The sequence below is a fragment of the Pan troglodytes genome, chromosome 20, assembly GCF_028858775.2.
Source record: "Pan troglodytes isolate AG18354 chromosome 20, NHGRI_mPanTro3-v2.0_pri, whole genome shotgun sequence".
NCBI classification, from domain to species: Eukaryota; Metazoa; Chordata; class Mammalia; order Primates; family Hominidae; genus Pan; species Pan troglodytes.
The window spans coordinates 26,444,287-26,461,235 of NC_072418.2; the positions used below are offsets into that span (position 1 = coordinate 26,444,287).

General features: G+C 40.3%; 1 protein-coding gene across 20 annotated transcripts in view; it reads left to right on the forward strand.

Annotated features, from left to right (window-relative positions):
• The window catches only part of ZNF254 (zinc finger protein 254), a 93,570-nt gene that overhangs the window by 50,075 nt on the left and 26,546 nt on the right, over positions 1–16,949 (forward strand). For 3 of the 20 annotated variants that reach the window (XM_063801464.1, XM_063801466.1, XM_009440999.5), the window contains exon 1: positions 5,610–5,789. The exons of 13 other annotated variants lie outside the window; for them this stretch is intronic. Coding sequence is in view for 2 of the 7 variants with exons in the window: in XM_009440999.5 (XP_009439274.1) it covers positions 5,760–5,789 (30 nt within the window). In the remaining 5 variants the exon portion in view is untranslated. Of the gene's footprint in view, positions 1–5,588; positions 5,790–10,316; positions 10,432–16,949 lie in introns of those variants that run through there. 4 more of the 20 variants (XM_063801468.1, XM_063801472.1, XM_063801465.1 and 1 more) reach the window with 3 other exon arrangements.

Sequence of the window (16,949 nt, forward strand, 5' to 3'; positions counted from 1 at the left end):
TTTGAACCTAGGGGATCTAGGGAGTCATGCCCTACAAACCATAAATTCTCATCAGATGCAGTTTATTTGACCCTATATGTCATGACTTACTTTTCAGTCTAACTCTGGCATAACATTATGAGACAAGAAAAAAGTATTTAAACCCAAAATATATTTCATTGCCATATCTGGAAATTGCCCCGCCAAGTCTCTTGTGGGAAAAATTCACATTCTGTAGAGAATCTCCTTCCCCTTTTGTTTTCCTTTCTTCCTGTGCAGATCCAGGAGATAATCAACTAAGAGCCCGGCGCCCTTTTAGGTCTGATAAGAAACATTTTACAACCTATTCTCTCTCTGAAGTCAGCAATCTGAGAGATTTCTCTGCACAGTAAAACTTGGTCTCCACAATTCTTTACCTTAACCTAAAAATTCCCTTTTATTGCTCCCCAGTCTTCAGATAAATTCCACCAATTGTCAACCAGAAAATACTTAAATTTACCTGGAAGCCCCCCGCTTTGAGTTGTCCCACCATTCTGAATCAAACCAATGTATTTTTTTTTTTTTTTTTTTAAGGCAGAGTGTTGGTCTGTCGCTCAGGCTAGAGTGCAGTGCCGTGATCTTGGCTCACTGCAACCTCTGCCTCCCAGGTTCAAGCGATTCTCCTGCCTTAGCCTCCTGAGTAGCTGGGATTACAGGCGCCTGCCACCACTCCTGATTAATTTTTGTATTTTTAGTAGAGACGGGGTTTCCCCATCTTAGCCAGGCTGGTCTCGAACTTCTGACCTCGTGATCCGCCCACCTCGGCCTCCCAAAGTGCTGGAATTACAGGGGTGAGCCACTGCATGCATTGGTGGACAGATGCAGTGGCTCACGCCTGTAATTCCAGCACTTTGGGAGGCCGAGGCGGGCGGATCACGAGGTCAGGAGATTGAGACCATCATGGCTAACACGGTGAAACTCCGTCTCTACTAAAAATAGAAAAAAATTAGCCGGGCATGGTGGCATGTGCCTGTAGTCCCAGCTACTCGGGAGGCTGAGGCAGAAGAATCTCTTGAACCTGGGAGGCGGAGGTTGCAGTGAGCCCAGATCGCGCCAATGCACTCCAGTCTGGGCAACAGAGTGAGACTCCATCTCAAAAAAAAAAAAAAAATAAAACAAAAAACTATTTGATTGATGTCTCATTACAAAATGTATAAAAGCAAGCTTTGCCCCGACCACCTTGGGCACATGTTCTCAGAACCTCCTGAGAGCTGTGTCACAGGCCATTGTCACTCATATATGGCTCAGAATCAATCTCTTCAATTTTTTTTTAAACCATCTGTGACAAACTCACAGCAAACATTAAACTGAACAGGAAAAAGTTGGAAACATTTTCTCTGAGAAATGGAACAAGACAATAGTGCCCATTTTCATCACTTCTATTCAACATAGTACTTGGAAGTCCCAGCCAGAGCAATTAGAGAAAAGAAATAAATAGCGAGCCTCCAAGTTGGTAAAGAGGTAGTCAAATTGTCACTGTTCACTGATGTTACAATCATATAATTAGGAAACCCTAAATACTCATAAAAAAGCATCTAGATCTGATCAGTTCAGTAAAGTTTTAGGATACAAAATTAATGTGCACATATTAGTGGCATTGGTATACACCAACAGTGACCAAACTGATATTTAAATCAAGAACTCAACCCCTTTTAAAGCAGCTGCAAAAAAATAATACTAATAATTAGGATTATCCCTAATGAAGGCCATGAAAGATCTCTACAAGAAAAACTATAAAATATGTCTGAAAGGTATCATAGATGACACATACAAATAAAAACACATCCCATGCTTATAGATGGGTAGGGTTAGTATTGTAAAAATGATCATATTACCAAAAGCAAGCTACAAATTCAATGCAATTCCTATGAAAATAACATCATAATTTCCTCACATAACTAAAAAACTCTAAAATTCATATGAAACAAAAAAGAACCTGCATAGACAAAGCAAGACTAAGCAAAACAAAAATAAACTCAAGATGGATCAAAATGTTAAGACCTGAAACTATAAAAATTGTAGAAGGTAATACTGGAAAAACTCTTCTAGACATTGGCTTTGGCAAAGCGTAGATGACCAAGAACCCAAAAGCACATGCAACATGAAACAAAGACAGATGAGACTTAATTAATTCTCAAAAGAAGATATACAAATGGCCAACTAACATAGATAAAAATGCTCAACATTACTAATGATTAATGATCAGGAAAATGCAAATCAAAACCACAATGTGATACCACCTTATTCCTGCAAAAATGACCATAATTAAAACATCAAAAATAATGCATGTTCGCATGGTTTTGGTGAAAAGGGAATACTTTTACATTGCTGGTGGGAATGTATACTAGTACAACACTATGGAAAACAGTACGGAGATTCATTAAAAAATTAAAAGTAGAACTACCGTTTGATTCAGCAATTCCACTACTGGGTATCTACACGGTGAAAAATAAGTCATTATATGAGTAAGACACTTGCACATGCATGTTTATAGCAGCACAATTTGCAATTGCAAAAGAATGGAAGCAGCCTAATTAATGCCCATCAACTAATGAGTGGAAAAAGAAAATGTGGCATATACCACATTTTCTTTATATATATAATATATATAAATAATATATAATATATTTATAATAATATATATACACCAATGAATGCTACTCAATCATAACAAGGAATAAAATAATAGCACTTGCAGCAACCTCAATGGAGTTGAAGAACATTATTCTAAGTGAAGTAACTAAAAAATAAAAAAAACAAATATTGTATGTTCTCACTTATAAGTGGGAACTAAGCTATGAGAATGCAATGGCATAAGAATTATATAATGGACTGTGGGTACTCAGTGGCAAGGGTGGGAGAAGAGTGACGGATAAAAGACTACATATTGGGTACAGTGCACACTGCTTGGGAGATGGGTGCTCCTAAATATTAGAAATCACTACAAAAGAACTTATCCATGTAACCAAACATCTTCTGTACCTTAAAAACTTTGGAAATAATAATAATAATAAACAAAAAATAATCCCAAACCCCGTAAGTTTAACTTTCTATGCTTTGGCTGTTTTTGGTTTATTTTTCATTTTTTAGAAAGGGTCTCACTCTGTCACCCAGAATAGAGTGCAATGGCTTAATCAGGGCTCATTGCAGCCTCGACCTCCTTGGTTCAGGCAATCCTCCTCCCTCCGCCTCCTGAATAGCTGGTACTAAAGGTGCAGGCCACCATGCTCAGTTAACTTTTGTATTTTTTTAGATACATGTTTTTGCCATGTTGCCCAGGCTGATCTCAAATTCCTGGGCTTAAGCAGTCTTCATTTCTTGGCCTCCCAAAGTGCTGGGATTATAAACATGAGCCATCATGAGTGACCACAATCTTTTTTTTTTTTTTGAGACAGAGCCTCACTCTGTCACCCAGGCTGGAGTGCAGTGACCTGATCTTGGCTCACTGCAACCTCCTCCTGTCAGGTTCAAGCGATTCTCCTGCCTCAGCCTCTGAGTAGCTGGGACTACAGGCACGCGCCACCACGCCCAGCTAATTTTTGTATTTAATAGTGGAGATGGGGGTTTCACCATATTGGCCAGGCTGGTCTCGAACTCCTGACCTCGTGATCCACCCACCTCGGCCTCCCAAAGTGCTGGGAATACAGGCGTGAGCCACTGCACCCAGCCCAGAATTTTTTTTAACATGATATAGAAAAGCTAACTACATTTAGATCTGTTACTTAACAGAAAATTTGAATAAACGTCTTTTATTAAAAAACATAAAATTTTTTATCTACAAATATTGATACAAAACAGTTCAAAATTACTTCCTAGGGGTTTCACTAAAAATTAGTTTGTTAAGGGTATATATATATATATATATAAAACTAAGATTTCTAGGTGTAAAAAAACCAATTTTTTATAGAGAGTGTATAAACAAAGGCCAGGTGCAGTGGGTCACGTCTGTAATCCCAACACTTTGGGAGGCCAAGGCAGGTGGATCATTTCGAGCTTAGGAGTTTGAGACCAGCCTGAACAACAAGGCAAATTCCAGTCCCTACTTAAAATACGGAAATAAACCGGGCATGATGGCTTACACCTGTAGTCCCAGCTACTCCAGAGGCTGAGGCTGGAGAATCGCTTGAACTTGGGAGGCGGAGGTTGCAGTGAGCCAAGATTGCGCCACTGCACTTCAGCCTGGGCGAAAGAGCAAGCCTCTCCTGGAAATAAAAAAACAGTGTATAAACAAAAGCAAAATATGCTTTTGATGAAGAAAGTTAGAAACATTTTGTCTACTTTGAAATTATTTAAAGGTTGTTTCAAATTGAAAATATAAAAATAATGTAGATTAAAATACAACATAAAAATTTAAAAAATGGCCAGGCACGATGGCTCACGCCTGTAATCCCAGTAATTTGGGAGGCTGAGGCGGGTGGATTACCTGAGGCCAAGAGTTCGTGACCAGCCTGGCAACATAGTGAAACCCCGTCTCTACTAAAAATGCAAAAAATTAGCCAGGTTTGGTGATGCATGCCTGTGATCCCAGCTACTCGGGAGGCTGAGGCAGGAGAATCGCTTGAACCCAGGAGGCAGAGGTTGCAGTTAGCCAAGATGGCGCCACTGCACTCCAGCTTGGGCGACAGAGCTAGACTTCGTCTAGACAAAAAAAAAAAAAAAAAAAAAGTATAAGAGATCATAAAATATGTATAAAAATCTAGAATGGTCAAAAAGACAAATTTGATGGACTTTATTTTTGTTATTTTATTTTATTTTTTGAGACAAAGTCTCGCTCTGTCGCCCAGGCTAGGGTGCAGTGGCAGGATCTTGACTCACTGCAACCTCAGCCCCCCGGGTTCAAGGAATTCTGCTGCCTCAGCCACCCGAGAAGCTGGGGTTACAGGCGTGCGCCACCATGCCCAGCTAATTTTTTTTTCTTTTATTTTTTTGAGACGGAATTTTACTCTTGTTGTCCAGGCTGGAGTGTAATGACGCGATCCACGCTCACTGCAGCCTCCACCTCCCAGGTTCAAGCAGTTCTCCTGCCTCAGCCTCCCGAGAAGCTGGTATTACAGGCACGTGCCACTACGCCCAGCTAATTTTGTATTTTTAGTAGAGATGAGGTTTCACCATGATAGTCAGGCTGGTCTCGAACACATGACCTAATGTGATCCGCCCGCCTTGGCCATCGAAAGTGCTGGGATTACAGGCGTGAGCCACCGCGCCCAGCTGATGGATTTACTTATAACAGTTTATCAAATTAGCTTTAGTGCTGATAATACATTATTACTAAAGTAAAAGTTGATTTTCTCTTGAACAAAAATTATATGTATTATTAATATACATAAAATATGTTTGTTCACATTTTGAATACATTGAAAAAGAGAGAGAGCAAAAAAGATATAGAATTTTCCCATGCTCTGGGGTGGGCCTGGCTCAGCTCAGGGAGGAAGCCCTGCCCGATAAGGCTGCAGCTTAGGCTGTCACTCTTTCTTCAGCCTAGGGTGTGATCACATCTTCTATCACTCAGGGTCTGAGTAGGCGGGGCCTTAAACGTTATCCAACTAGGGACGTTGAGCTGGGAACTGTCCAATCAGGCACACAGCTGGACTGGACAAAGCGGCTTCCGGGATATGGCGGGGCCTTTGTCTCTCGCTGTCGCCGGAGTCCCAGGTCTGTCTTCACTGCTCTGTGTCCTCTGCTCCTAGAGGCCCAGCCTCTGTGGCGCTGTTACCAGCAGGTATTGGAGATCCACAGCTAAGATGCCAGGACCCCCTAGAAGCCTAGAAATGGTGAGAATGCCAGTCTGACATCCCGAGAGAGGGGAGGGGGCTGGTTGGAACTGGTGGGAAGCGGCTGTGGCGGGACTCAGGCCTCCCCCCAGTCAGCTCCACAATCTGCGCCCAGCTCGACCTCAGTCCCCTTCAGAAATAAGATGGCGGCTGCACTGACAGCCAGACCCCAAGGAGTCCTGTTTCTTCCCTGCGCAGTGACTGTGCCCTGGCCTGGAGCCCTCTCTGGGCAGCTGTGGACCCGCAGCCCCGCGTCTCTCCCAGATTGTTCAGGGACCCGGGGAGGGTCGTCAGGGGAGAATCCTGACTCGGGTTGCGGGTTCATGAACGGGAAGAGCTTTGGTCTGTGGGGTTCCCAGGCCCTCTTTTTTCCCATTAAAAATTTATGGGCGTCACTGCAAAAATATTAAATACTTTAATAAAAGAATGATTCAAAAATTGTACCACACCCAGCTGTGGTTTGTACTTTTGTGGTCCATGGAAGGGGCCTGAAGAAAAGATTGTTACAAGGTTCATGATAAAGAAAACCAAATTCAATAATTGGCTAGGTACAGTAATCTAGGTTGTCTTTTTTTTTTTCTTTTTTTTGAGACAGAGTCTCACTTTTTTGCTCAGGCTGGAGTGCAGTGGTGTGATCTCGACTCACTGCAACCTCCGCCTCTTGGGTTCAAGCGGTTCTCCTGCCTCAGCCTCCCTAGTAGCTGGGACTACAGGCGCCCGCCACCACAATTTTTTTATTTTTAGTAGAGACGGGGTTTTACCATGTTGGCCAGGCTGGTCTCCAACTCCTGACCTCAGGTGATCCACCCACCTTGGCCTCCGAAAGTGCTAGGATTACAGGCGTGAGCCACCGTGCCCAGCCTCGTTTCTTAATTTTTACATTCAAGTTGGGAATATCCTGGTTATGTAATCAGAGCTTAATTGTCAGCTTATTCTTAGTTAAGCAAGAATTTTGTTCCCGCTAATGTAGTAATTTACCAAAAAATGCTCTTGAGTTTAGATTTTGTTTTTAGAAGTAGAAATCCGGGGACTAGAGCCACCTCAATCTAATTGCCTGCCACTTAATTATTTTCACACTCCGCAGGGGACTGCTTTTTTCCTGAAATTTTCACATGTATCCCAAGCAGGACCTCAAGTCCACCCCTCATCCCCTATTCCTCCAGCCTAACTCTGGCTTGCAGGAAAATACTAAATTTCCCGTTTTGTCTGACGTTCCCAAATGCCAATGTCCCCTCCCTAATTCACTTTATCATCTATTTGTCCTTTAGGGTAGATTTTGATACCTGTTTTAATTTTTATTTATTTATTTATTTTAATTTTTGAGACAGAGGCTTGCTCGGTCACCCCGGATGGAGTGCAGTGGTGCAGTGGTGTGATTTAGGCTCACTGCAACCTCTGCCTTATGGGATCAAATTATTCTCTTGTCTCAGTCGCCCAAGTAGCTGGAATTATAGGCGCCCGCCCCCACGCCTGGCTAATTTTTGTATTTTTAGTAGAGACCGGGCTTCACTACGTTGTCCAGGCTGGTTTCAAACTCCTAGCCTCAAGCGATCCGCCTGCATCAGCCTCCCCAAGAGCTGGTATTACAGACGTGAGCCATCTCGCGTGGCCAATTAATCTTTTTTTTTTTTTTTTTTTGAGACAGTTTCACTCTTGTTGCCCAGGCTGGAGTGCAATGGCACGATCTCGGCTCACCGCAACCTCCGCCTCCCAGGTTTAAGCGATTCTCCTGCCTCAGCCTCCCTAGTAACTGGGATTATAGGCATGTGCCACCATGCCTGGCTAACTTTGTGTTTTTAGTAAAGACAGGGTTTCTCCATGTTGGTCAGGCTGGTCTCAAACTCCCGACCTCGGGTGATACGCCCGCCTTGGCCTCCGAAAGAGCTGGGATTACAGGCGTGAGCCACTGCACCCGGCCAATCAATCATTTTTTGACAAAGCATTTGATGGCACATTTAAAAAGATTTGTTTTCTTTTTGTAAATATTTCCTATGAGAAGAAAGCAAAGAATAATCTCCTGACACTGTATTGTGAAATATCTCTGCGTTTTTTTTTATTCTATCTTCCCTAGTCACAGATATCTTATCAGAATGTTTTTGGGTCAAGTTTTCCTTTTGGAAACTATAGTGTGATGTGTCTTCAGTCACCATTCGGTTTTCTTGGACCTGGGTTTCAGTACTGTATTGGGATAAACTAAGATACCCACCATGGCTATGTCTGCTTAGAGTGTCTAGTAAATATCAGCTTCTGGGTCATATTCTCTCATAGGAAAATCTGAGGTATTGAGTGTAGCATCCCAAGTGCGCAGGTGGATGCCCTGAGTCTAAAAGGCATTTCCTAGTGCACTTTTTTTTTAAAGCTAATTTTATGAGACATTAATATTGTCTTCACCCAACCCAGCTTTCATTTCTTAAAGACACATTGCTGGTCAGTCAATCAGATACTAGTATTGAGGAGAAAACAAATAATTTCTGCCTCCTGGTTTCCTTTAGAGAACAGAAAAATAGTAAAAAATTTCTAGAAAACAAAACAAAACAAAAACCAGGGCCAGGCATGGTGGCTCATGCCTGTAATCCCTACACTTTGGGAGGCCAAGGAGGGTGGATCACGAAGTCAGGAGTTTGAGACCAGCTGGCCAACATGGTGAAACCCCATCTCTACTAAAAATACGAAAAAAAAAAAAAGCTGGGTGTAGTGGTACAGGCCTGTAATCGCAGCTACTCAGGAGGCTAAGGCAGGAGAATCAGTTGAACCTCAGAGGCGGAGGTTGCAGTGAGTGGATATCACGCCACTGCACTCCAGCTTGGGTGACAGAGTGAGACTCCATTTCAAAAACAAAAACAAACCGCAAAAAACTGACCCCAGTGAGATGGTGTAAGAACTTGCAGAGTAAAATGCGCCTGAGGCACTCACTGGGGCATAGTTCAGAGTCTCCTGAGAGGGGGTTATTGAGCACTTTAGTGAGTAGGATGGGGTGGGACAGTCTCTCAAGTAATTGGATGGCCTGACTTGACACATGATTAAGACAAATCTGTGTCTTGAAAAGGTTTTTTCACTTATTTTGACCTAAGGCTTGTTTTCGTTGTCTTGAGACAGTTTCCCTCTGTCACCCAGGCTGGAGCGCAGTGGTACCATCTCGGTCCCCTGCAACCTCCAGGTCTTGAGTTCAGGTGATTCTCATGCCTCAGCCTCCCAAGTAGCTGGGACTACAGGTGTGCACCACCACACTCAGCTAGTTTCTGTAGTTTTAGTAGAGACAGAGTTTCACCATGTTAGCTAGGCTGTTCTCAAACTTCTGGCCTCAAGTGACTCACCTGCCTGAGCCTTCCAAAGTGCTGAGATTACAGGCGTGAGCCATTGTGCCCAGCTCACCTCAGTTTTTTAACTGTGTATTGCATTTTATTAGTAGAGCTTGAAAGGTAAGAAAATATTTACAAAGGGCATAAAAGAGGTGAGTTTCAAAAACATTAATATCTAATAATATATTTTATTTGTTGAACATTTTCATTTACCTTTTTCTTTCTCAGAGTGAGTTTAGGAAGTTTCTCGGACATGTTTTTTTTTATGGAGGAGTGATTTTTTTTTTTTTTTTTCTTTTGAGACAGAGTCTCACTCTGTCACCCAGGCTGGAGTGCAATGGCGCCACTTTGGCTCACTGCAACTTCTGCCTCCCGGGTTCAAGCAATTCTCCTGCCTCAGCCTCCTGCGTAGCTGGGATTTCAGGCACACACCACCACACCTAGCTAATTTTTGTATTTTTAGTAGAGACAGGGTTTCACCATGTTAGGCTGGTCTTAAACTCCTGACCTCGGGTGATCCGCCCGCCTGGGCCTCCCAAAGTGCTGGGATTACAGGCATCAACCACCGTGCTTGGCCTATGGCTGAGTGATTTCAAACAGAATTCCATCTAGCTTTTGGAATGGTAGCTACCAAGGAAAAAAATAAAGAAAAAAAAAAATCTCTCTTCAATTTCAGCTGTAGACAATGAATACATTTCCACAAAACAATGTGATAGATAATTGATGAGTTAAATAGATTCCTGAAAACTTCAATTCCTTTTTTTAGCAGGGTAAATTCTTGGTAGTGAACATCTTTGTTCTATATCCTGTGTTTTTTTGTGTGTTTGATTGTTTTTTGAGATAAAGAGTTGCACTGCGACACCCAGGCTGGAGTGCAATGGTGCAATCTTAGCTCACTGCAACCTCCAATTCCCAGGTTCAAGTGATTCTCCTTCCTCAGCCTCTGGAGTAGCTGAGACTGCAGGCCTGTGCTACCACACCTGGCTAGTTTTTGTATTTTTAGTAGAGATGGGGTTTCACCATGTTGGCCAGGCTGGTCTCGAACTCCTGACCTCAAGTGATCTGCCCACCTCAGCCTCCCATAGTGCTGGGATTACAGGTGTGAGCCACTGCGCCCAGCCCTATATCCTGTTATTTTGATTTTTGAGTTTAATGCTAAATTTTATGTGATGAAACTTGGTACCTCCTAGAAGTGTTCCTATGTGATTAATTTTTTTTTTTTTTTGAGATGGAGTCTCGCTCTGTTGGCCAAGCTGGAGTGCAGAGGCGCAATCTCAGCTCACTGCAAGCTCTGTCTCCCGGGTTCACGCCATTCTCAGCCTCTCGAGCAGCTGGAACTACAGGTGCCCGCTACCACGCCCAGCTAATTTTTTGTATTTTTAGTAGAAACAGGATTTCACCATGTTGGCCAGGATGGTCTCGATCTCTTGACCTCGTGATCCACCCACCTCGGCCTCCCAAAGTGCTGGGATTACAGGCATGAGCCACTGTGCCTGGCCTTTTTTTTTTTTTTAAATGGAATTTTGATGTTGTTGCCCTGAGTGGAGTGCAGTGGGCGATCTCGGCTCACCTCAACCTACACCTCCTGGGTTCAAGCAATTCTCCTGCCTTAGCCTCTCGAATAGCTGGGATTACAGGCACCCACCACCACCATGCCCAGCTAATTTTTGTATTTTTAGTAGAGATGGGGTTTTATCATGTTGGCCAGGCTGGTCTTGAACTCCTGACCTCAGGTGATCCACCCCCCCCCCCTCGGCCTCCCAAAGTGCTGGGATTACAGGTGTGAGCCATCACGCTGGGCCAAGCAATCCTCTTGTACCTCAGCCTTCCACGTACCTGGGACTACAGGCATGCACCACCACACCTAGGTAATTTTTGTTTTTGTATTTTTTTAGAGATGGGATTTTTCCATGTTGCTCAGGCTGGTCTCAAACTCCTGAGCTCAGGCAATCCACCTGCCTTGGCCTCTCAGAGTGCTGGGATTACAGGCATGAGCCATTGTGCCTGATCATACCATATTTTCTTTATTCAGTCTACCATTGATAGGCATTCAAGTTGATTCCATGTCTTTGCTATTGTGAATAGTGCTGTAGTGAACACCCTTGTGCATGTGTGTTTATGACAGAATAATTTATATTTCTTTGGGTATATACCCAATTATTAGGTTGCTTGATGAAATGGTAATTCTGTTTTTAGTTCTGTGAGAAATTGCCACACTGCTTTTTACAATGGTTGAATTAATGTACACTTTAACAGCAGTGTATAAGCGTTCCCTTTTCTCTGCAACCTTGACATCATTTTTTTTTTGCTTTTTAATAGCCGTTCTCACTGGCATGAGATGGTATCTCGTGGTTTTTCTTTGCATTTCTCCAATAATTATTGATAGGCATTTTATTATATGTGTGTTAGCCACATGTTTGTCTTCTTTTGAAAAGCATCTTTTTCAAGTTTTTTGTCTGCTTTTTAGTGAGGTCTTTTTTTTCTTGTAAACTTGTTTAAGATTTTCATGGATTCTGGACATTAGACCTTTGTTAGAAGCATAGTTTGTAAATATTTCCTATTATTCTGTTGGTTGTCTGTTTTCTGTGTTGATAGTTTCCTTTGCTGTGAAGAAGCTCTTTAGTTTAATTAGGTCCAATTTGTCAATTTTTGTTTTTTTTGCAGTTGCTTTTTGTATCTTCATTATGAATTCTCTGCTAGATTCTCTGTCTAGAATGACATTTCCTAAGTTATCTTCCAGGGTTTTTTATAATGTTAAAACAAACATTTCAGTCTTTAATCTTGAGTTGATTTTTGTATATGGTGTAATAAAGGGGTCCAGTTTCAATCTTCTACATAGTGCTTGCTAGTTATTCCACCACCATTTATTACATAGGGAATTGTTTCCACATTTCTATTGTCACCTTTGTTAAAGATCAGATGGTTGTAGGTGTGTGACATTATTTCTGGACTGTCTATTCTGTTGCATTGGTCTATGAGTTTGTTTTTGTACCAGTTCCATGTTGCTTTGTTTACTGCAGCTCTGTAGTATAATTTGAAGACAGGTAATATAATGCCTTCAGCTTTGCTGTTTTTGCTTATGAGATTACCTTGGCTATTCAGACTCTTTGGTTTTATATGAATTTTACAATTTTTTTTTTTTTTAGTTCTTTTAAAAATATTTTGGTCATTTGATTAGAATAGCATTAAATCTGTAAATTTTTGGGGGCAGTATGATCATTTTTAGGATATTGATCTTTTCTATTTATGAGCATAAAGTTGTTTTCCATTTGTGCCATTTCTGACTTCTTTAAGCATTGTTTTGCAATTCTTATAGAGATCTTTCACCTTCCTGGTATTCGTAGATATTTTATTCTTTTTGTGGCAGTTGTGAAGGGATTGTGTTTATGATTCGTATTTGGCTTGGATGTTGTTGATTTACAGGGACGCTACTAATTTTTGTACACTTATTTCGTATCCTGAAATGATACTGCAGTTGTTTGTAAGTTAAAGAGCTTTTCTATGAAGACTATATGGTTTTCCAGATGGAGAATTATGTTGTCTGCAAACAGGGATAGTTTGACTTCCTCTCTTCCTGTTTAAATGCCTTTTATTTATTTTTATTTTTATTTTTTTGAGATGGAGTCTTGCTCTTTGCCCAGGCTGGAGTGAAGTGGCAGTCTTGGCTCACCACAAACTCCACCTCCCAGGTTCAAGTGATTCTCTTGCCTCAGCCTCCTGAGTAGCTGGGATTACAGGCATCCGCCACTGCGCCTGGTTAATTTTTGTATTTTTAGTAGAGGTGGGGTTTCACCATATTGGCCAGGCTGGTCTCGAACTTCTGATCTCGTGAGCCACCCACCTTGGCCTCCCAAAGTGCTGGGATTACAGGCGTGAGTCACCTTACCTGGCCAAATGCCTTTTATTTTTATCTTTTGCCTAATTACTCTGACAAGTACTTCCAATTTTATGTTGAATAGTAGTGTTGAGAGAAGGCATCTTTGCCTTGTGCCAGTTTCCAAAGAGGAATGCTTCGGGTTTTGTTTTTTTTTTTTCTTTTTGAGATAGAGTCTCACTTTGTCTCCCAGGCTGGAGTGCAGTGGCACAATCTCGGCGCTCTGCAGCCTCCACCTTCTGGGTTCAAGTGATTCTCTTTGCTCAGCCTCTCAAGTAGCTGGGATTACAGGCACCTGCCATCACACCTGGCTAATTTTTATATTTTTAGTGGAGACAGGGTTTTGCCATGTTAGCCAGGTTGATCTCAAAATCCTGACCTCAGGGGATCCACCTGCCTTGGCCTCCCAAGTTGCTGGAATTACAGGCATGAGCCACTGCACCCGTCCACTTCCAGGTTTTGTCCATTCAGTATGTTGGCTGATGGTTTGTCATATAGATAACTTATTATTTTAAAGTATGTACCTTCAATGGCTAGGTTGTTGAGGGTTTTTAACATGAAAGATGTTAAATTTTATCAAAAGCTTTTTCTGCATCTATTGTGATAATCTTGTGGTTTCTGTCTAGTTTTGTTTATATGATGAATCACATTTATTGATTTGTGTATGTTGAACCAACCTTACACTCCCAGAATAAATTCTACTTGATCATACTGGGTTAGCTTTTTGATATGCTGCTGGATTTGGTTTGTCAGTATTTTGTTGAAGATTTTTGCATCAATGTTCAAAGATATTGGCCTGAATTTTTTTTTGTTTGTTTTATCTTTGCCAGGTTTTGGTATCAGAATAGTGCTGTTCTTATATAATGAGTTGAAAACAAGTTACTTTTTCTTAATTGCTTAAAATAGTTTCTGTAGAAATAATAATCAGCACTTTTTTGTACATCTGATAGAATTCAGCGGTGAATCTGTCTGGTCCTTGGCTTTGTTTGGTTGGTAGGCTATTTATTACTAATTCAATTTTTGAGCTTCTTATTCATCTATTTAGGGGTTTCATTTCTTTTTTGTTAATTCTTGGAAGGATGCATTCAATACTTTTTTCATTTTTTCTAGATTGTCTTGTTTGTGTGCACAGAGGTGTTCATAGTACATTTCAAGATATTTTTGTGGGGTCAGTGGTAATGTCTCTTTTGTTATTTCTAATTGTGTTTATTTGGGTCCTTCTTCCTTATCTAGTTAGTGGTTTATTTATTTTTTCATAGATTTAATTCCTGGATTTTTTGATATTTTGTAAAGTTTTTATGTCTAAATCTCAGTTTAGTTCTGATTTTGGTTATTTCTTGTCTGCTGCTAGCTTAGGGATTGATTTTCTCTTGCTTCTTTCATTCTTTTATTGATTATATCAGGTTGTAAAATGAAGATCTTTCTAACTTTTTAATTTGAGCATTAAATGCTATAAATTTCCCTTTAACGTTATCTTAGCTATATTGCAGAGATTCTGATGTGTTGTTTTTTACTTTTTTTTTTTTTTTTTTTTTTTAAGATGGAGTTTTACTCTTGTTGTCCAGGCTGAATGCAATGGCACAGTCTCAATTCACAGCAACCTCCGCCTCTTGGGTTCAAGCATTCTCCTTCCTCAGCCTTTCAAGTAGTTGGGATTACAGGCATGTGCCACCATGCCCGCCTAATTTTTGTGATTTTAGTAGAGACAGGATTTCACCATGTTGGCCAGGCTGGTCTCAAACTCCTGACCTCATGTGATCTGCCTGCCTCAGCCTCCCAGAGTGCTGGGATTACACGTATGAGCCACCATGCCTGGCCTGTTTTTTTTGTTCTTATTTGTTTAAAATAACTTCTTGGTTTCTGCCTTAATTTCATTATTTACCAAAAAGTTATTCAAGTGCAGGTTGTTTAATTTTTATGTAATTGTATCAGTTGTTTTATTTTTATTGAACTATATTTCTGTTCAGCTGTGGTCTATGTGTTTGTTTTGTATAATTTTGAGTTTTTTGAATTTGCTGAGGATTATTCTATTTCTGATTGTGTGGTCAGTTTTTGAGTATGTGCCACATGGTGATGAGAACAATGTGTGTTATGTTATTTTTAGATGAAGACTTCTGTAGATGTCTATTAGGACTATTTGGTCAAGTGTAGACTTTAGTTCCTAATGTTTTGTTAATTGGCTTCTTCAGTTATCTGTCTGTTAGTGCCTGTGGGATGTTGTAGTCTCCCACTATTATTGTGTCATAATCTAAAACTCTTTATAGGTCTCTAAGAACTTGCTTTATTCATGTGAACCCATGAATTTTATACAACACCTTTCTCTCTTCTGCTTTTTCTCCCACAAGCATTCTTACGTGTGCACGCAGTGTGCAAAATTCAGATGTCCAAGAGTTCAAGCACACGTGATGGACCTGTCTGTTGTAAAACAAAATATAAATTAGAAATAAGAGGCTTGGTCCACATTAAGATAAGAGAAAATATCTTACTAAAATCTCTTCTCTTAAAACATTTAGATTGTGTGTAGATTTTTATCCCTGTTTTTTTGAGATATATGTAAATCATATTAACAGCAAAATAAAACTTTTGTCATTTTTTTTGACTCAGGATTGTCTTTATCTGGGACCTGAGATTAATTGCTCTTTTTTTGCTTTGGCAAAAGATTATTCTTATGATAGTCTTTTAAAGTTGACACAGATTTGTTCAGAGTAAAGCTCATTCCAAGAGCACACAAAAGTTGAGCATAAAAATAGACAAAATTTAGCAGTACAGAATTATAAAGATTAAAAGATACTGAGTAAGTTGTTTGACAGAAACCTAATTATCCATGGTGATCGTTTGCAGGCTGAATTATAAAGATTAAAAGATACTGAGTAAGTTGTTTGACAGAAACCTGATTATCCATGGTGATCGTTTGCAGGCTGAAGTATTTATACTACAAAAGCAAAAAGAGTTCAGTTTATGGCCAGACGTGGTGGCTCATGCCTGTAATCCCAGGATTTTGGGAGGTTGAGGTGGGCAGATCACCTGAGGTTGGGAGTTCGAGTCCATCCTGACCAACATGGAGAAACCCCATCTCTATTAAAAATACAAAATTAGAAGGGTGTGGTGGTGCATGCCTGTAATCCCAGGTATTTGGGAGGCTGAGGCAGGATAGTTGCTTGAACCTGGGAGGCGGAGGTTGTGGTAAGCTGAGATCATGTCATTGCACTCCAGCCTGGGCAAAAAAAGCAAAACTCTATCTCAAAAATAAAATAAAATAAAATATACAAGCAAACAAACAACAAAAAAAAATTCAGTTTATAAACTGAACAGTGGAGTCTGTTGTCATACCTTGGTTTCTATTTATTACTTCAGTACAATTAGCATAGTTATGCAGTGTTTGTAGACAACCTCATTCAAACACATTCACTAGTATTTTCTACAATAGTATGAATAAAGCCATAATATTTACTTTAAATGAATTCCTTAAATAGCTATTTTAATATTGTGATTCATACTTTTGAAATGTAGTTTTTGAGCTGAATTATAGTTAAAGAAAATGTTTAAAAATTCCACATACATTATGAGTAGTACATTAAAATTATTCATACTTACATATTTATGTCTAATATCCAAAGAAAATTTACTACCAAATTGTTACAGTAGATGTTAGTCTGATAGGCTTATTAATTTAACCAATAGGGATAATTATAAGTAAGCATAATGTTAGTGTCTTTCATTTCACAAATTGGAATGCTGCTATTACAGGACAAATAAAGGCAAGTGATGTGGCCATCCCAAAACTGTAATACCTCTCTAGTAAGCTATGTTGTAGGCTCACATATATTCCATTATATTATCACAGTCATATTTTAATTTTTTATCAAAAGTACTGGTGGAAGTTGTCAAATACATTTCAATATAGATTTTGCCTTCAATGGCTAGATGAGCGCAGCAGAGATGAATAAAAACTTTTAAAATTCCACTGATGATATGCCCCCTTTCTTC